This window comes from Protopterus annectens, chromosome 2.part2 (assembly GCF_019279795.1).
Source record: "Protopterus annectens isolate FY-2018-M chromosome 2.part2, PAN1.0, whole genome shotgun sequence".
In the NCBI taxonomy this organism is placed as follows: Eukaryota; Metazoa; Chordata; order Ceratodontiformes; family Protopteridae; genus Protopterus; species Protopterus annectens.
This window is the reverse complement of record NC_056730.1, coordinates 961,843,514-961,859,487: the sequence shown is the minus strand read 5'-3', so window position 1 is coordinate 961,859,487 and position 15,974 is coordinate 961,843,514. Positions and strand designations below refer to the sequence as shown.

General features: G+C 40.4%; 1 protein-coding gene across 1 annotated transcript in view; it reads left to right on the top strand.

Moving 5' to 3' along the window:
• MAN2A1 (mannosidase alpha class 2A member 1) overlaps window positions 1-15,974 on the top strand; it is a gene marked incomplete in the record, with an annotated part of 1,886,421 nt that overhangs the window by 831,925 nt on the left and 1,038,522 nt on the right. Inside the window, 1 exon segment of the mRNA XM_044064270.1 lies at window positions 1,749-1,863. Coding sequence (XP_043920205.1) covers window positions 1,749-1,863 — 115 coding nt within the window.

Sequence of the window (15,974 nt, the reverse complement as noted above, 5' to 3'; positions counted from 1 at the left end):
AGTAACCCAGATTTCATCCTGAAAGTGATCTCAGAACAGTCATTAATTGAGATGTTTCACCTCCCACATTTAACTTGGGGTAGAAACCAGGGAAGAAAGAGCCCTTTGTACTGGATATAAGTACTGACAGTTCATGTTATACTTGGTGCCTAACTTCAGGAAGACACACCAGCTTTTGTTAGTCCCTTCCTCCAGGAGCAAAGGAGACAGACTGTAGTTAAGCAAACCCTGTCCAAGTGGATTGCTAATTGGATGTTTGCTTCAGTGCCAGGGACCAGAATTACAATCCTTGGAATTATGAGCCAGTAATGGCAAGTGAGGAGAATATATGCTAATTGTGAGATCTCGGTACAGCCAAGTATTTTCACCCCTTCTAGGTGCAGTGACTTTAGCGCAGATATGTATAGTTTGCAGAGTTGTATAGGTTTGGGGTTGAACCCTTTCCCTCTGCAAAAATGCTTTATTCATTTAGGAGCAAGTTTGTCAATTTACTCTCTTTTTGTTCAAATCCCATTTTACCTTTGAAAGTTTTGCATGTCACAGTATCAGCTGTTATAATTTTGATAGGAGTATGCTAACTACATTGTTTTTTTTTGCCATCAAATGTAAAACCACATACTGGGAAATTCTGACAGAGGCCCCTTTACCAGGGAATATAATGTCTTCCAGTGTCTCTTTCATGAGCTGTCCATTGTAGACAGTTGTTCTGATGCCTCTTGACCTTTTGGTCACACTTTAGGTAAAATATTATCATTTGGACAGTTATTCCAAGATTAATGCCTCTTTTGGCAACATCTGAGGCCTTTCCTTTAGGCCTTCCACTGGTTCTGGCCTCCTACTGAGATTTAACATACATCCTACTTTGGGATTCTTCCCAACTGTTGTCCATTGCTAGAAGCCTTCAGAATTGGATATAGCTGAGATGGATAATAGCAAATATGTGCTGATTTTTAAGAGGAATCTGTGCAATAATTGCTTATTTCCCTCTCAATCCCATATGTGTTTGGATTTGCTTTCCAGCAAGCATGAAACCCATACCATTTCCTGAAAGTTGGACAGATGCATTATTGTATGTTCTTTGATTCATTTATTTCTTTCAGATGTGATCACTCAGTGTGTTGTGGTTGGACTGCAGTGTACTGGGGCACAGTGTGCCATCTTACCTTGGGACATGATGTTGATGTACTGACAGGAGACTGCATTCCCCCTCCAATTACACAAGTTAGACATTTAAAAGAACTTACAGATACAAGAATAGGAAATCCTATCAGATACCTACTGCTGTTATTCACTGCTGTGGCTTTTTCTCAGATCAGCTAATACTGTGAATCTGAATATACATAAACCCATGATTTGGGAATGTCTTCATGTTTAGCACAGGAATAAAGTGTATTATTATCAAAAGTGAATGAATTCCTGTATTCACTTTTTTTCTGAATAGTGTTATAGTGTGAATTTGTTAGCATATTAGTTCAGGTCTAGTACATTGTTTATTTACTTTTGTAACATCTAACTTTCCCAGTAGCAGTCTCACCTTATTCCCGGTAGTATCGCTTTCAGATAATAAATTTGCATTTGCAGCCTCCTGTCAGTGTTGATGGTAATTACTGTCTGCCACAGCTTCCTATGCTGGCTGTTGAGAACTCCATTCTTCCATTCCCCTTAGTACCTTTTCACTTAAATAATGACCATTATTGTTCTACATAACTGCTGTGATGTAATTAATATGATTTTTGTTCTCTTGACAGACTTTTCCATTCGATAATTAACCTTAAGAAAGTGATAATTGACTCTGCACATTTCCTGATTCTAAAGGACAAGGATGCATACAAAGCTGACCCAGCCGTTCCCTTCCTGCAGATGGTGAGAATTTGTTTATCATTTATACATAGCTAAGTGGTATAAGGTTTGTGTCTTTGAAATCAAAATGCTGTATAAAAGACATCCATGTTTCCTTAAGGCATTAAGATACTGTGTAATTTTATATTTTATGTGGTTCCTAGGGTTGCCACCTTTTCAAATGCCAAAGTGGGACAATTGTGGTACAAACATCAGATTTTGCAGGTCAAAATATACCCATGGTCAGTACAGAGGAACAATACTTCACTTTTTTGCCTAAATAAAAGTTTATTCTTGTAACATTTTAGTTGCTTATTCTGTTTCTTGTAACATTTAGGTGTTTCAGATGCAGAATAACTGCTTTATGCAACTATTACATAAAATATAGGAAATAATTTTGCCCTAAAATCTCAGGAAATTTGCCATTTTTACAATTTTTTTGCAGGACACAACTGCCAAAAGAGGGACTGTCCCTTGCAAAGTGGCACATGTGGTAACCCTAGTGGTTCCTAGGCTTCTTATGTCATTGGTTAGATTGTTGTCTGTGACCCAAGCAACATGAGTTTGGAAATACAAAGGAGAATATGTGGAGTGCGAGTTGCTCTGTGGATTGGTGTTTCCTTATGAATAAGAAAAGCAAGGCACCCTTACAGAATCCATCCACAATAGCTTTTTCCCATTTTTGCACACAGTAACAGTCCTCTAGAGCCAGTGTTCAGAGTATATGAATATAAGTCAGTGGTAATGTTTTGCAAGGATAAGTTTCTTCCCCTACTTCTCACGACCTTGGAAGAAAAAGAAAAAAAAATTGTAACACTAGTGGTAGCCACTGTTTTGGGGAATGAGTTAATCACACTGTGCAGCACTGCCTTACTTCAGCAGATGACAGTAGAAACTGCATTTTTGCATTTGTCATTTGGTTTAGTGCCCAGAGAATCATCAGTATTAAACTAACAAATATTTTCTACTTTTATCACAGTAGTGCATTCATTGGGTTGAATTGCATCCACTGCATGGAAAATCCACATACCCAGTCCAAGTTCAAGTATTCATTATTTATTTAATGTGTTAAAACGTTAGTAGTTGTAGACACAAAGCTCACAAGGAATGATGCTAGACTGAATTCATCTACAGTGTTTGACGTTAGAAAAAGCTAGTTTTGTTGACTATACACACAACAAATTAGCACAACTAAGAGAGGGCATAATTTCGGCCACTATCAGGAGTGGTTTAAGATCTTTTTTCTTCATTTTTATTCTCTCTATCCCCTTGTGACCATCTAATAACAGTTCCTGGATAGGGTGTACAGTGGGTGTTAGTGTTGCTCTGCCCCTTACATTAGTCAAGGAGTGATGTCATGAGGACTGCCTTGCCTGCCCAGTGGAGGCACCACACAGTTGCACCTTCAGTCTTTACAGAGGAACTCTACTTGCATAATTTGACCCAGAGCATGTACCCTCCTTCCCCCTAGAATGGGCATGCCTACGCTCTGTGCACGATCAGTCGCCCAAACTGCTACTTGAACCAGGTTGCCTAGGCCATAGTCAGGGATTCCTCTACACAAATGCTTCCTCCTTTGAAGGAAAGTTGTGACAAATCTAGTAAGATTTTAAAGAGCAGAGACTTTAAGTTATAGTTTTCCCAGTAGTAACCTATGGCTGTGTGGGTTGGGCTATAAGAAAGGCTGTGCAATGGAAACTTGATGCTTTTGATCTGTATTGTTGAAGAAAACTTTTAAAAATTCCTTGAAATCCTTGGACTGTTTAAAGATAAAATCAGTTAACACCCAAGTAAAACCCAGGATGTTCACTAGAAGGTCTGCTAATGGAAGTAAAGTTCAAGTGATACAAAAGCATTTGGCCACATAATGCAAATACATGATTTACTAGAGAAGACACTGATACTGTGAAAGACTGAAAATAACGGAGGGGGGTGGGAGAGGATGAGATGGATACGCAAAAGTGAAGTAATGAATATGAATTTGCAAGAACTTCAAAGAAAATCAGTTGTTCTCAGACAGGTCTGATATGTTAAAGTCCTTGGTCTTGAACTGTTGCTCTTGACTGAATGACTAAACAATAAAAAAACTACAGTTATGTGAGTCCTGCTTAATTAAGGTATTATTTAAGCAAAAGTGCATTTGTCCTTGAGAATGTATCACTTGAGGATAATTACTAAGTAAGAGGTGTAAAAGTTTAAGCTCCTTGGATGGAAAGGTGCATGAGGCTTGCCTCCTGAAGCAGGTCTTCCTTTAACATTTTTTTTTTAGAAATTTTTTGATTAAATGGCTGTTTGATGAAACAGGCATTGAATAATCAGACTGCATCCATTTGCTGCATCTTAACATATTCCTTAATGTGAAGAGTCGCAGGCAAAGTATACATCACAGCACTTGATAGCTTAAGTTTTACAACGCATGCTTCTTTTTATCAGACCTATTGTACATTGATCATTTCATGATAAAAAGCTTTATATACCTTTTAATAAGATGTCCACTTAATTTTACCTTATTTCTCATTGATGTCAGCATAGGGATTGTGTGAGAAAGTGTCTATAGACTTAAGTGGATGTAACCCTGCATATGCACAGAGGGGAACCTAAATTTCCATCAAAAAAAGAAAATTGTCGATACAGAAATCAACTACAGCTCCTCAAAAACAAAAACACTGATCAGCAAATGATCCAAAAATAAACAAACAAATATCTGCAAGGAGAAAGCCCCCCCATACCCCCACACTCTCTACTAACTATATATACCAGCTCCGAGATTGCACTGCAGTGGGGAAAGGGTATATTCCCCAATCCCTACTATACTGCGATCTCTAAATAAAACAGCCAGCATTTTTGAACAGCTGATTTTTGATCAACTAACTCCTCTGTTGAGGAAAACATTCAGCAAAGAAACTCTGTGCACCTGCAGATTGGTACACCTACTAAAGTCAATGAACACATTCCAGTGTTTTCCCAGGGCTTACTTCATTAAGAAGAAAGTTTAGCCAAGCGTTCTGTAACATTGCCCTGGGTGAATCAAATCTGTGGTGGAATTCATCCAAACACAGGATACAGATATTTCCACTTGTGGAAGTTCTGAGGAACTGAATTCACTACATGCTGTGATGCAAAACATAATTTAAAAAAAAAATGTGTTCAGTTTAAAATAATTTTACAGTGCTTAGCTGCACCTCTTGAAGATGTGCATTAATTTCTATGTATCTTCTTTTGGGCAGCTTTATCCATTAAGTTTAAACATTTAATTATTTAATATCCTTGATTTACTTGATTATATTTATCATTTTTTCAAATGGTTATACTAACATTCCTTTTTGCCATATAGTAGCTTGTGAAGTTAGAATTTTATAGCCAACAAAAGCAGTTGTCCTAAGGAGGCAGCACTCCTGCAGGAAAGCAGGCTGCAATCCCTGCCCCTCCCCATATGATTAAAGCAAATAACCTTCCCAGAGTGCAGGGCCAGAGAACATACATCTCATCTGTCCAGATTTTTGCACAATGTCCAGATTTTTGATTCATGTTTTTGGCCTGTTCCTCATAAAATTTGCAGTTTTATGAATTTTTGTGGCAAATCATTGAGGACTGAATTCACTAAATAATGACAAGTACTTAAGTTTTAGACCTCATAGCCTTCAGAAAATACATGGCAATACAAAACCTTTTAGTCTAGCAGCTTTCCAAGTTTATTAGTGTAGTATTTAAAATTTGCCCCTATTTGGGAGGGCTTTGTCTCACCGTTATGTTTGGCTTTGTCCAGATTTTTTGTGCCAAGAGGTTGAGAAGTATGCATACCTCTCAACCTCTTAGAGCAAGAAATCTGGGCAAAGCCATAAACAATGGGTGGACAAAGGCCCAAAAATAGGGACACTTTTTAAATATTGCTCTTATAAAGTTGGAAAGTTGCTAGAATAGCAGTTTTTTGCATTAGCATGTATTTTCTGAAGGAAGTCTGAAACTCAGTTGTCTGCCATTACTTTGACTTCAGCTCTGAGTGATTTGCCAGAAAACCACAATTTTATGAGAAACAGATCAAAAATATGAGGCAAAAATCTGGACATTCGGCAAAAGTCTGTACAGTTGAGGAGTATGGAAGTATGCCACAGAGTATAGCCGCAACTTCAAGATGTGTCCCTCTGTTTCACCTTTCCTCTGGTTAGTAGTAGTTACTGGCACCTCGGTTGCCTACCTCTGTTTACCCTGATATTTCCTTGCTATTATGTAAACATATTTCCTTTCCTTTTGATTTTATATGGCCCAAAACATAATTCCCTTCTAACATGAGTTCTACAGGGTTTTTCATACACATTTTGCTGTTTGCATCATTAGTGTAGCTTTCCAGTAAGATTCTTTTAGACAGTCATGCTTGCATTTGTTCATGTATTTATTTTCATATAAGTTTACAGTGTTCAGGTACTATTGCATTATACATTATTTGAGCACTGTGAACATGCCCGGATAACTGAATACTTTGAGGTATTATAGTGTGTATATTAAAAAAAACAAAACAAAAAAAAAAAAAGTAATCTCCGTGGTATCCCCAAAGTCTCAAAATAACCCACTAAAGTGTAGTGGGTCCAAAAACAAAACCGTATAAGAAACTTCTCTGTGTGGAAGATTTTCAGTCCATATATTTCTAGTTAAGCACTGTATATTAATCGGGTCAGACAACAGTAGTAGAAGTAGCGAACGTAAACTCGTCTTAAGTCAAAACAAAACAAAATAAAAAGTAATAATAGAAAATATATAATTGTACAGTATTACTAAGTATTCAAAAGTAATCCAAGCAAGGCAGGCAGTCTGTTTCCAGTCGAAAATCCTTTAAGTACACAGACAAGCGATCCAAGTAAAACAAAAATAAAACTCTATTTTTGTTTTACTTGGATCGCTTGTCTGTGTACTTAATAAAGGATTTTCGACTGGAAACAGACTGCCTGCCTTGCTTGGATTACTTTTGAATACTTAGTAATACTGTACAATTATATATTTTCTATTATTACTTTTTGTTTTGTTTTGTTTTGACTTAAGACGAGTTTACGTTCGCTACTTCTACTACTGTTGTCTGATCTGATTAGTATACAGTGATTAACTAGAAATATATGGACTAAAAATCTTCCACACAGAGAAGTTTCTTACACTGTTTTTTATAGTGTGTATAATACTGTACTGTTTATTTGCTAAGTCTGTGTGACCAAACTCGTTATTTTAATGTATTGCTTTTTTTCTCTGCTGTTAAGTTGCATCATTGTGTATGCGTGGCAATCTAATTGCATGCACTAAAGTTGCATATAAAGGCATTGTATTTCAGTAACACATTTTCATCCTAAACAGTAACTTTTTTCTACATTTTCTTACATCTTGTGCTCTCTGTCCCAATAATTAAAAGAAAAAAAAAACACTTGTGGTCACTGTAGAGTGTTTATCACATTCATGTATAGTGTTACCTCACTTCAGAAGGAGCATAGAAGCTGCATTGCTTTTGACATTTAGTTGTTTGTTTCCAGAAGTTATATAGAAACAATCTAACAAACATTTGCTACATTTATTCATTAAACTAGATAGTAGACTGTAGTTAGAAAATGTACCCTGCAGCCTTCAGGGTCACACAGCTATTCAGTTCCAGTATTGGTGTTGTACCTGATAGTTGTAGCTGTGTTTTGTTAAAGGACCTTCACAGTTGTGTAGCAACTAAGTGGCCATAGTTTACAGATTGTTGTTGCAACACCTGAAAACAGTGAAAGCAAATACGTCCTCTTTTAGATCACTGTTGTAGTGTTACAGTACTAATGGTTTATGTAGCCTAGATAACCTGACATCTGGCTAGTGAATCAAAGCCAAACACCTTCCATATGCTCATAAATAAAGAATATGACCTAAGCCTGCGGGCATAGGGGTCCCTAAGTGGATGGAGCACAAGAGCCTCAGACTATTTTGCCACCAGTCCAAATGCAGGATCTTCCCTCTTGTTGGTCTGTTCTCTGCATTGTTTTTGGCTGCTACTCCTGCACTTATTCGCATAAGTGCCCCACTGGGTAGTCTTTTTTTTTTTTCCCCTTGTATTTTTCTCCCAAAGATTTATTAATATCAGCTTAAGAGAAGGAACTGTGAATGTGGTAGGCAGGTACCGTATAATAACCTTCACCATCAGTGCTCGTTTTGTCTAGGGGCTAAATATAATTACAGAAACTGTCAGATCTGTCAGTTGGTTGTTCCTAAAACTCTCTGTACTCCACTTTCTTTGTTAAACATGTACTTGGAAACCCAGTATTTGAAGCTCCTCATGCAAACCAAAATGTCAGAACCCTCTGCCTCGGATGTCCCTCTCTCACCGAAAATGAAGTTAAAAAAGGCTAGGCCTGAACATCTGCTGCCCAGTCTGATTGGGGCACACCAGTTGAGATGGCACAGGAATCCATGGTACTTCTGACTCCTTCTCGGGCACCTGCTATTGTGACCCTACCAAAGGCCAGTATGATGTCGGATTCTTACATGTCTAATGAGACTAATCATACCAGTAGAGTTAAGAAGGGGGAACTTAAGATGATCATTTCAGAAGGACTAGAGGACATTTCTCTAATCCTTGTGAGGGAAGAGGAGCCTGGAACTTTGAGGTCTGGTAGAATTCAGATCTGCCACGATTTGTGAGGGCAGACACGCATAAGAAAAAGGAACAGAACATTAGAAATGTTTCTCCAGCTCGGACATCTTGGGAAAAGGAATAGTTGAAGTTCTCATGGGGCCTATTACCTCCTTCATTCCTCTCTACTCCTTCACTTCCCTCCCTCCTCAGAAGAGGCAATATGAAACTTCATCTGAGACGAAGGAAAAATTTGGTTTACATGAAGAATCCTTAGTAAACTCATTGCAAATCCATTCTCCTGTTCAGCTTGCTTCTTATGATGAGGACACCTTGTCATCTGACTCCCCTATTGAGGAAATCTCCTTTGGGGAAACTATAGCTAAAATGATGCAATGCTTTGGGAATCCAACCAAATGTGTGAAGTACAAAAAAGGTACTATAATTTGCTAGAAGTAGGGGCTCCTATGCCTTCTGTCTCTCCGGACTTGGAGGCCTTCCTGGATATTTTTGTATCCCCTTCTCTTGATTTTCAGCTTTCAACACCGAAGAAACCTGATAGGTTTTATAAGGTACCTGAGGACCTTAAGTTTCTCTACAAGAATCCTGTAGAAGATCCTTCTGCTTTTTCTGTTTCTACTGACAAGCCTGCTAAGCTTCTGCCAGTGGCTAATGTTTTGCTGTCTGACAATGATAGTAGTTCCATGGCCAGGGATGGTAAGAAAGTTTGGACCTCTGCAACGCTTGCCTTCATAGCTTTAAATTACCAGACTCAAATTACAAATTAAAATTCTGCTGTTATGGTAAGTTCTTACACAGCTGTACTGTCTGCACTGTTTTACTGACTGTATAGACAACAAGTGATTTGTTACTACATTACAAAGGCAGAAACAGTTAATTTATAGGCAGCAAGAATGCTTGTACTACCCTAAGTATTTGCTGCATTTTAACCTACTGCTTAAACTTTCTTTAGAATGTTAAGTGGTAGCTACTGAAAGAAAAATCCTTTTGTTTAGCTGCTGCTTTGTGTTTCAAAAAAAAAAAAAAAATGGAGGTGCCCTGTGTGGCAGCGGCTGCTTCGGATCCCACCAGAAAAGTGCATTATTTGTCTTCTTTTTCATCAGACTGTTCAGGAAAATCAGTTACAGAGGAAGGAAATGAAGTTATATTAAGCTACAATGCAGTAAAACTGTTAGAAATTGGATCTAAACTGTTAAGACATTGGATCTAAAATCTCACAGTGCTGCTTATTTGATCAGCTGTTTACATAGAGGACTGCAAGGCCTAACATACTACAGGAACTTCTATAGCTGGGTATTTTGCTGGGTCATGGACAGGAATGTAAACTTCTGGCTAATGATATATTCATGGCTCCTGACAGAAACTTAAAAAGGAAAAGATGCAGCGGATCGAGAAAAAGAGGCAGCAGAGCAGGAACTTCAGCCAGATTAAAATTTAACCCTCACAGGCCTGCACTGCCTTCCATTCTGCTGGCAAATATATGCTCACATGAAAGCAAGATTTATTACTTAAGACCGGAACTCTCTTCACAAAACAAGATGAGAAACAGCAATCTGTTTCTGTTTACTGAAACATGGCTTAATTCTAATGTCAGTAAAACTATAGTAAATGTAGAGGGCATGACATTATTCAGACCAGACAGAATTCAATCACTGTGTGGCAAGTCTCGAGGAGGGGGGGAGTGTGTATATATGTAAATAACAGCTGATGTAGTAACTGTGAAGTGGCTAACTCTTTCTGCTCAGAAAACATTGAATTTATGTCCTTAAAATGCAGACCCTTCTTCTTGTCTAGAGAGTTCAGTGGAGTATGCATTACAGCAGTCTACATTCCACCCATTGCAAACACCAATGAAGTACTGTCTACTCTCTATCAGTCTGTAAGTGATGTTCAAAACAGCAACCCAGAGTTTGCAGTAGTAGTTGCAGGGGACTTTAACCAGGCCAACTTGGACTGTATTACCACATTACCACCAACATGTGGACTTTGCCACGAGAGGGGTAAATACACTGGATAAGGCATATACCAACATTAACCAAGCATATAAAGCAGCACCTTATCCACATCTAGGTAGCTGTGACCACCTAGCCATCATGCTGGTTCCTGCATATAAATCACTACTGAAAACCAGCAAACCAACTGGAAAACAAATAAGGCTATGGCCTGAGGGAGCAGTCTTAGCTCTGCAAGATTGCTTCGAGTGCACGGACTGGTCAGTGTTCAGAGAGGCAGCCATGATAGATAACCACATTGATCTGGATACTACACGGTCAGTCATGGACTACATCTCAAAATGTGTGGATGATGTAACAACCACCAAGTGCATTCACCATATAGGCAAACCAAAAGCCATGGCTAACCAGTGAGGTATACAAGCTTGTAAAAGCTAGGCACCCAGCACTCAGGTTAAATGACATGGATTCTCTAAGGGTTACAAGAGCAAAACTGAGCAAAAGTATCAAGGATGCGAAGAGAACCTATGGCAGGAAGATCCAGGGCCACTTTTGCGACCAGAGGAACACCAGCCGACTATGGAAGGGCATGCAAACCATCACTGACTACAAACCTGCAACAGCCTCATGTGATGACAGCACTGAATTTTTGAACCAACAGAACATCTTCAGCAAGTTTGATACAGATAACAAAACAATGGCAAATAAACTACCTGTTGACAAGGATGAAGCAGTGCTGAGCCTGAACACAAATGATGTCATCAGAACCTTGAAACGGGTCAAGCCAAGGAAAGCAGCTGGCCCAGATAACGTCATGGGCAGGATACTACGTGAATGTGCAAAAGATCTGGCACCAGTACTCATGGACATCTTCAGTACTTCTCTACAACTTGCCCGTGTACCAAATGCTTCAAAAAGATGACCATCATTCCCTTACCCAAGAAACCACAACCAACAACTCTAAATGACTACTGACCAGTGACTTTAACCTCGACAGTGATGAAATGCTTTGAGAGGCTGGTTGAAGATAACATAGCCTCAAGCATGCCAGCAACTCTGGACACATTGCAGTTTGCATACAGGACAAACTGTAGTACAGCAGATACTGTCTTCCTAGCAGTCCATGAAACTTTGACCCACTTGGAAAGCAAGACCTGCTACTCAAGACTACTATTCATAGACTACTGTTCTGCCTTCAATACTGTCATCCCTCAGAATCTAATAATGAACCTGCTACAGTTGGGCATCAACTCCCACTTATGTAATTGGGATTCTAAGCTTCCTCACGGAAAGGCCTTAAAGGATTTGTGTGGACAACAATAGCTCCGAAAGCTTAACCCTGAATACAGGAGTACCACAGGGGTGTTTCTTAAGTCCTCTCCTATTCAGCTTGCTGATTGCTGACACATGACTGTGTGGGCCAGTCCAATAAAATCATCAAATTTGTGGATGACACCACTGTCATAGGTCTGGTCAGAGACTGAGAGGAGATGGCCTACAGGAATGAGTTGGACATCTGCTGGGCTAGTGGGACAACAACTTAATGCTGAATGTCAGCAAGACTAAGGAACTGATTGTGGATTTCAGAACGTCTCAAGAACCACACCAACCTCTAGAGATGAAAGGGATGACTGTGGAAAGATTCAAAAGTACAAAAGTTCTGGGAATACATATCACCGAGGACCTGTCCTGGTCAGTCCATGTATCTTACATGGTCAAAAAAGCTCAGCAACACTTGCACTTCGTAAGGAAACTGAGGAAGAAAAAAATATTGAAGACCATCCTCCAAACTTTTTAAAGGAGTACCATCAAAAGCATCCTTACCAATAACATCACTGTGTGGTATTGGGGCTACAGCACCTCTGATTGTAAGGCTGTTAGGTGACTTGTAAGGGTAGCAGTGGAAATCATTGGTTCCTCTCTTGCACCTCTGGAAGACCAGTATGAAGCATGCTGCATCAGTAAAGCCAGGAAGATATCCGATGATCCTTCGCATCCTGCAAACACTATGTTGTCCCGCCTCTCCTCTGGTAGAAGATGCACAAGTATGCACTGTAGGACTTCTAGACTTAACAGTTCCTTTCTTCTCTCCATCAGTTTACTGAACTCTTGTGAAAAACAAGTTAGGAGACTCTGTGCATTCTTCCCCTCCTACCACATAGTTATGCTATTTATTTGACTGTACAGATCCTTACATGTCCAGGTTTTGTTGCGCTATAACTATTAAGCTTTTTCATGTGCATTAACTAACTGATATGTACATTTAACATTGGTTCATAGCTTACCTTACCATAGGACTCTGTGAAGTGCATTATAAATCTCACTGTGCGATGTTCATGCTGACTATTCCATATATTGCGTAGTTCTTCTGTTATAGTAATGTCATGATCATGTTGTTATTCAATTCTATTTATATGAAAAGTGTGCCTGGTCATTATGTTATTATTTTATTCTATTTTTATTATGTTATTTTATTATTCTTCACTGTATGTATGTTTTTGCACTGGGAACGAAGCATCGCAATTTTGTTCAGCTATACTGTAGTGTAGTTCTTTATGACAATAAAGTTTGACTTTTCTGGCTATGAGAGGTTAAGTATTTAATTTATTTAATTTAGGAAGTTATATATTTTTATCAAGTTCATAGCAAATCTGTTTTGTTTTACCAGAACTATTCACTTGCTAGTTATAGTTGTCTTTAGTAAATGTTGATGTTATTATTAAAGTGTGTGCATTATTGTTTGCATCTCAGTATTTGATAAGATCAGCATTGTTTTTTCCAGTGGTCCAATGATGTTATATACCTGTTTGATTTGTTTCTATATTTGCTGTGTTAAAAATGTTAAAATAAAGCTATGAAAAAAACTAATTTGCCAGTAAGGATATAGTCAGTTTCTTCTATGGATTGCTGTACTGAAGCAGGTAACAGGGTTCTAATTATCCTAGGCATGGATTGGGCCTTTTTTTTCCAAACCCCACCATCATCACCACTACTAACATTGGGTCTATATTATATGATCGAAGCTTTAGGTAGTCAGAATACCTAAAGCTCGATCACTGTCGAAGTCCCAAAACTGCAAACGTCAAATCTGAAGTAGTTTACTTCCTTTGCTCTTCAACCTGTGGGGTCACGGATCCGAGATGGTAGTTTCACCAGCATCTGATCCAAGCTCCAAACTCCTTCCCTTACCCATAATACCCCTCTGTCTACTTCCTTCCCTCAGATCTCGTTTGTCACGGCTTTGCCAAGCAGAGTGGTCTAGAGCTGTAGGCGTGGTAGGCACTTCTGTACTGATTTTTTGTGGGTTTTGCAGTTGCTATTTGTGTAGGTAGGGTTCTTTTATCCTTTACCTTCCTTCCCCTTAGTTTCGCATCACTTTTTCTCTCTTAACGTTAGTTAGAAAGTTTGTTGTAGGTAGAACAGGCCTTATCTCCCTTCCCCCTCCTCGTTAACTAGTTGTGTGCGAGTGTTGGGGTTGGGTAGTTTAATCCTTTCTTTGGCACATCGTACCTTTCTGTTAAACATGGCAGATCAGCAGGCCAAGCTGGTCTTTAGAAAGTGCACAGGGTGTGGGCATAAATTGTCCCCGGCAGATGGCCACACTCTGTGTTGTGTGTGTGGGGGCAGCCCATCTTTCTTTGGACTGCCCTATTTGTGCGGGGTTCAACCCTAGGGCCCTAAAGGATCATAGGGCAAAGTTCATCCTCAAGAGACTTCTCCCTGCTACAGAGACAGCTACCTCCTCCTCTTCTGCTTCTGCGGTCACGGCAGTGACCACCACTACTACCCTTGCTTCTGTCTCTTCCACTCCCTCCCAGGCCGGGACTCAACCTCCTGGACAGAGGCCTGTGGATAGTGAATCTAAGAAAGAGAGGAGTAAAGACAGAGTCCATGTCACCGGGGGATAAACGCACATTTTCTGTGCGAATGGCCACTCTTAAAACGGTTACTAATACGTCCATGCACCTCTTCTCACATGCTGCTGAAGGAGCAGCAAGGGCTGACAGGTCCGGCGTTGCCATGAGACGACACGCTTGGCTTAGGCTTTGTCAATTCACTGAACCCTTTAAGGTGTCTTTTGCAAATGCCCCTTACAATGGTTCTTCCTTATTTGGAACGACGGTTCATGAGACGTTAGTCCAGAGTGAGAAGGATGGGAAGACACTGTCTGCTGTCGGGATCTGCTTCTCTAACCCCCAAAAATCCTTTTCCAGGAATCAGAGGGGGCAAAAGAAGATGTGGTTCCAGAAATCTCAGTATTCCCATGACACTCACGACTCACCTTCCCCTAGAGCCAGAGGGGGTTAGGACAGACACCGGCTCAGAGGCAGAGGGGATCAGAGAAATTTTGGGTCTCGAGAACCATTCTCAGACAGGCACACGCAGCAGCCCTGAGGGGTTGCCCTACTGCTCTACTCTGGAAGCAGTCGTGTGTCACCTTTCTATGCACCTGACGGCATATCAGGGGTCACCTTTCTATGCACCTGATGGCATGGGAGTCCATGTCATCAGACTGTTGGGTGCTTCAGATTATATCCAGAGGTTATATCATCCCCTTTCTGTATCCTCCCTTTCCCCCAAAACACCTCCCGGACATTCCACCCATGCAAAGGGAGGCAGCAGTGCTCAAAATAAAAAAGCTGTTAAGGAAACGAGTCATCCAGTCCATTCCCCTCGACCAGTCCAGATCAGGCATCTATTCCAGGTTCTTTTTGGTGCCAAAAAAAGACAAAAAAGTGGACACTAGCAGTCCAATGGTCCTTGTTGGATTTACCATTGACATATCTTATCCATATAAGCAATGCGTCCAGGGAGTCCCTCCTCTGGTGGATACTCTCCCTCGCTAGTTGAGAGAAGAACATTTGTTGCAGCCTATCCCCAAGCCATGGATGCCTCCCAGTTAGGGTGGGGGGGGGCATTTCTCGTGCAGGACAGTCCAATGCACGTGGTCCCTGAACGAGACCAAATTGCATATCAGTGTTCTAGAGATGAGGGCGGTCTTATTAGCGCTGCAGGACCTTCATGCCTATTTTCCTCTGGGGACTATTGCAATTCAGACAGACAATATGTCAGTGGTCTAGTACATCAACAAGCAGGGAGAAACCAGGTCTTACCCCCTTTGTTACGAGGCCATGAGAGTGTGGGAATGTGCGATCTCTACCAGCCGTTTTCTGGTAACAATGCACATTCCGGGTCGATCCAACATTCTGGCGGACAAACTGAGCGGGACTATTCTAATGCCTTACAAGTGGTCTCTGAATCTTTCTGTAGCAGAGCAGATCTTCCTAGAGTGGGGTCGGCCTTGCTGCGATCTCTTCGCATCTCCTTCCAACGCGAAGTGCAGCGAGTTCTTCGCTTTGATTCCCCACACAGGGGGAATCCCCCAGAGACGCTCTGGTCCATGCTTGGCCTCCCGGCACCCCTCGAGGGTCCCTCATCCAGACCTGGGCAGTCTGAAACTCACTGCTTGGCTGCTCCAGTTCCTTTGATTGCGAGGACTCCCGGTCTTCCCCGGTCAAATCTATTCTGTTGGCAGCTCATAAGTCGTCTACCAGAAAAATATACAGTAGCAAATGGAA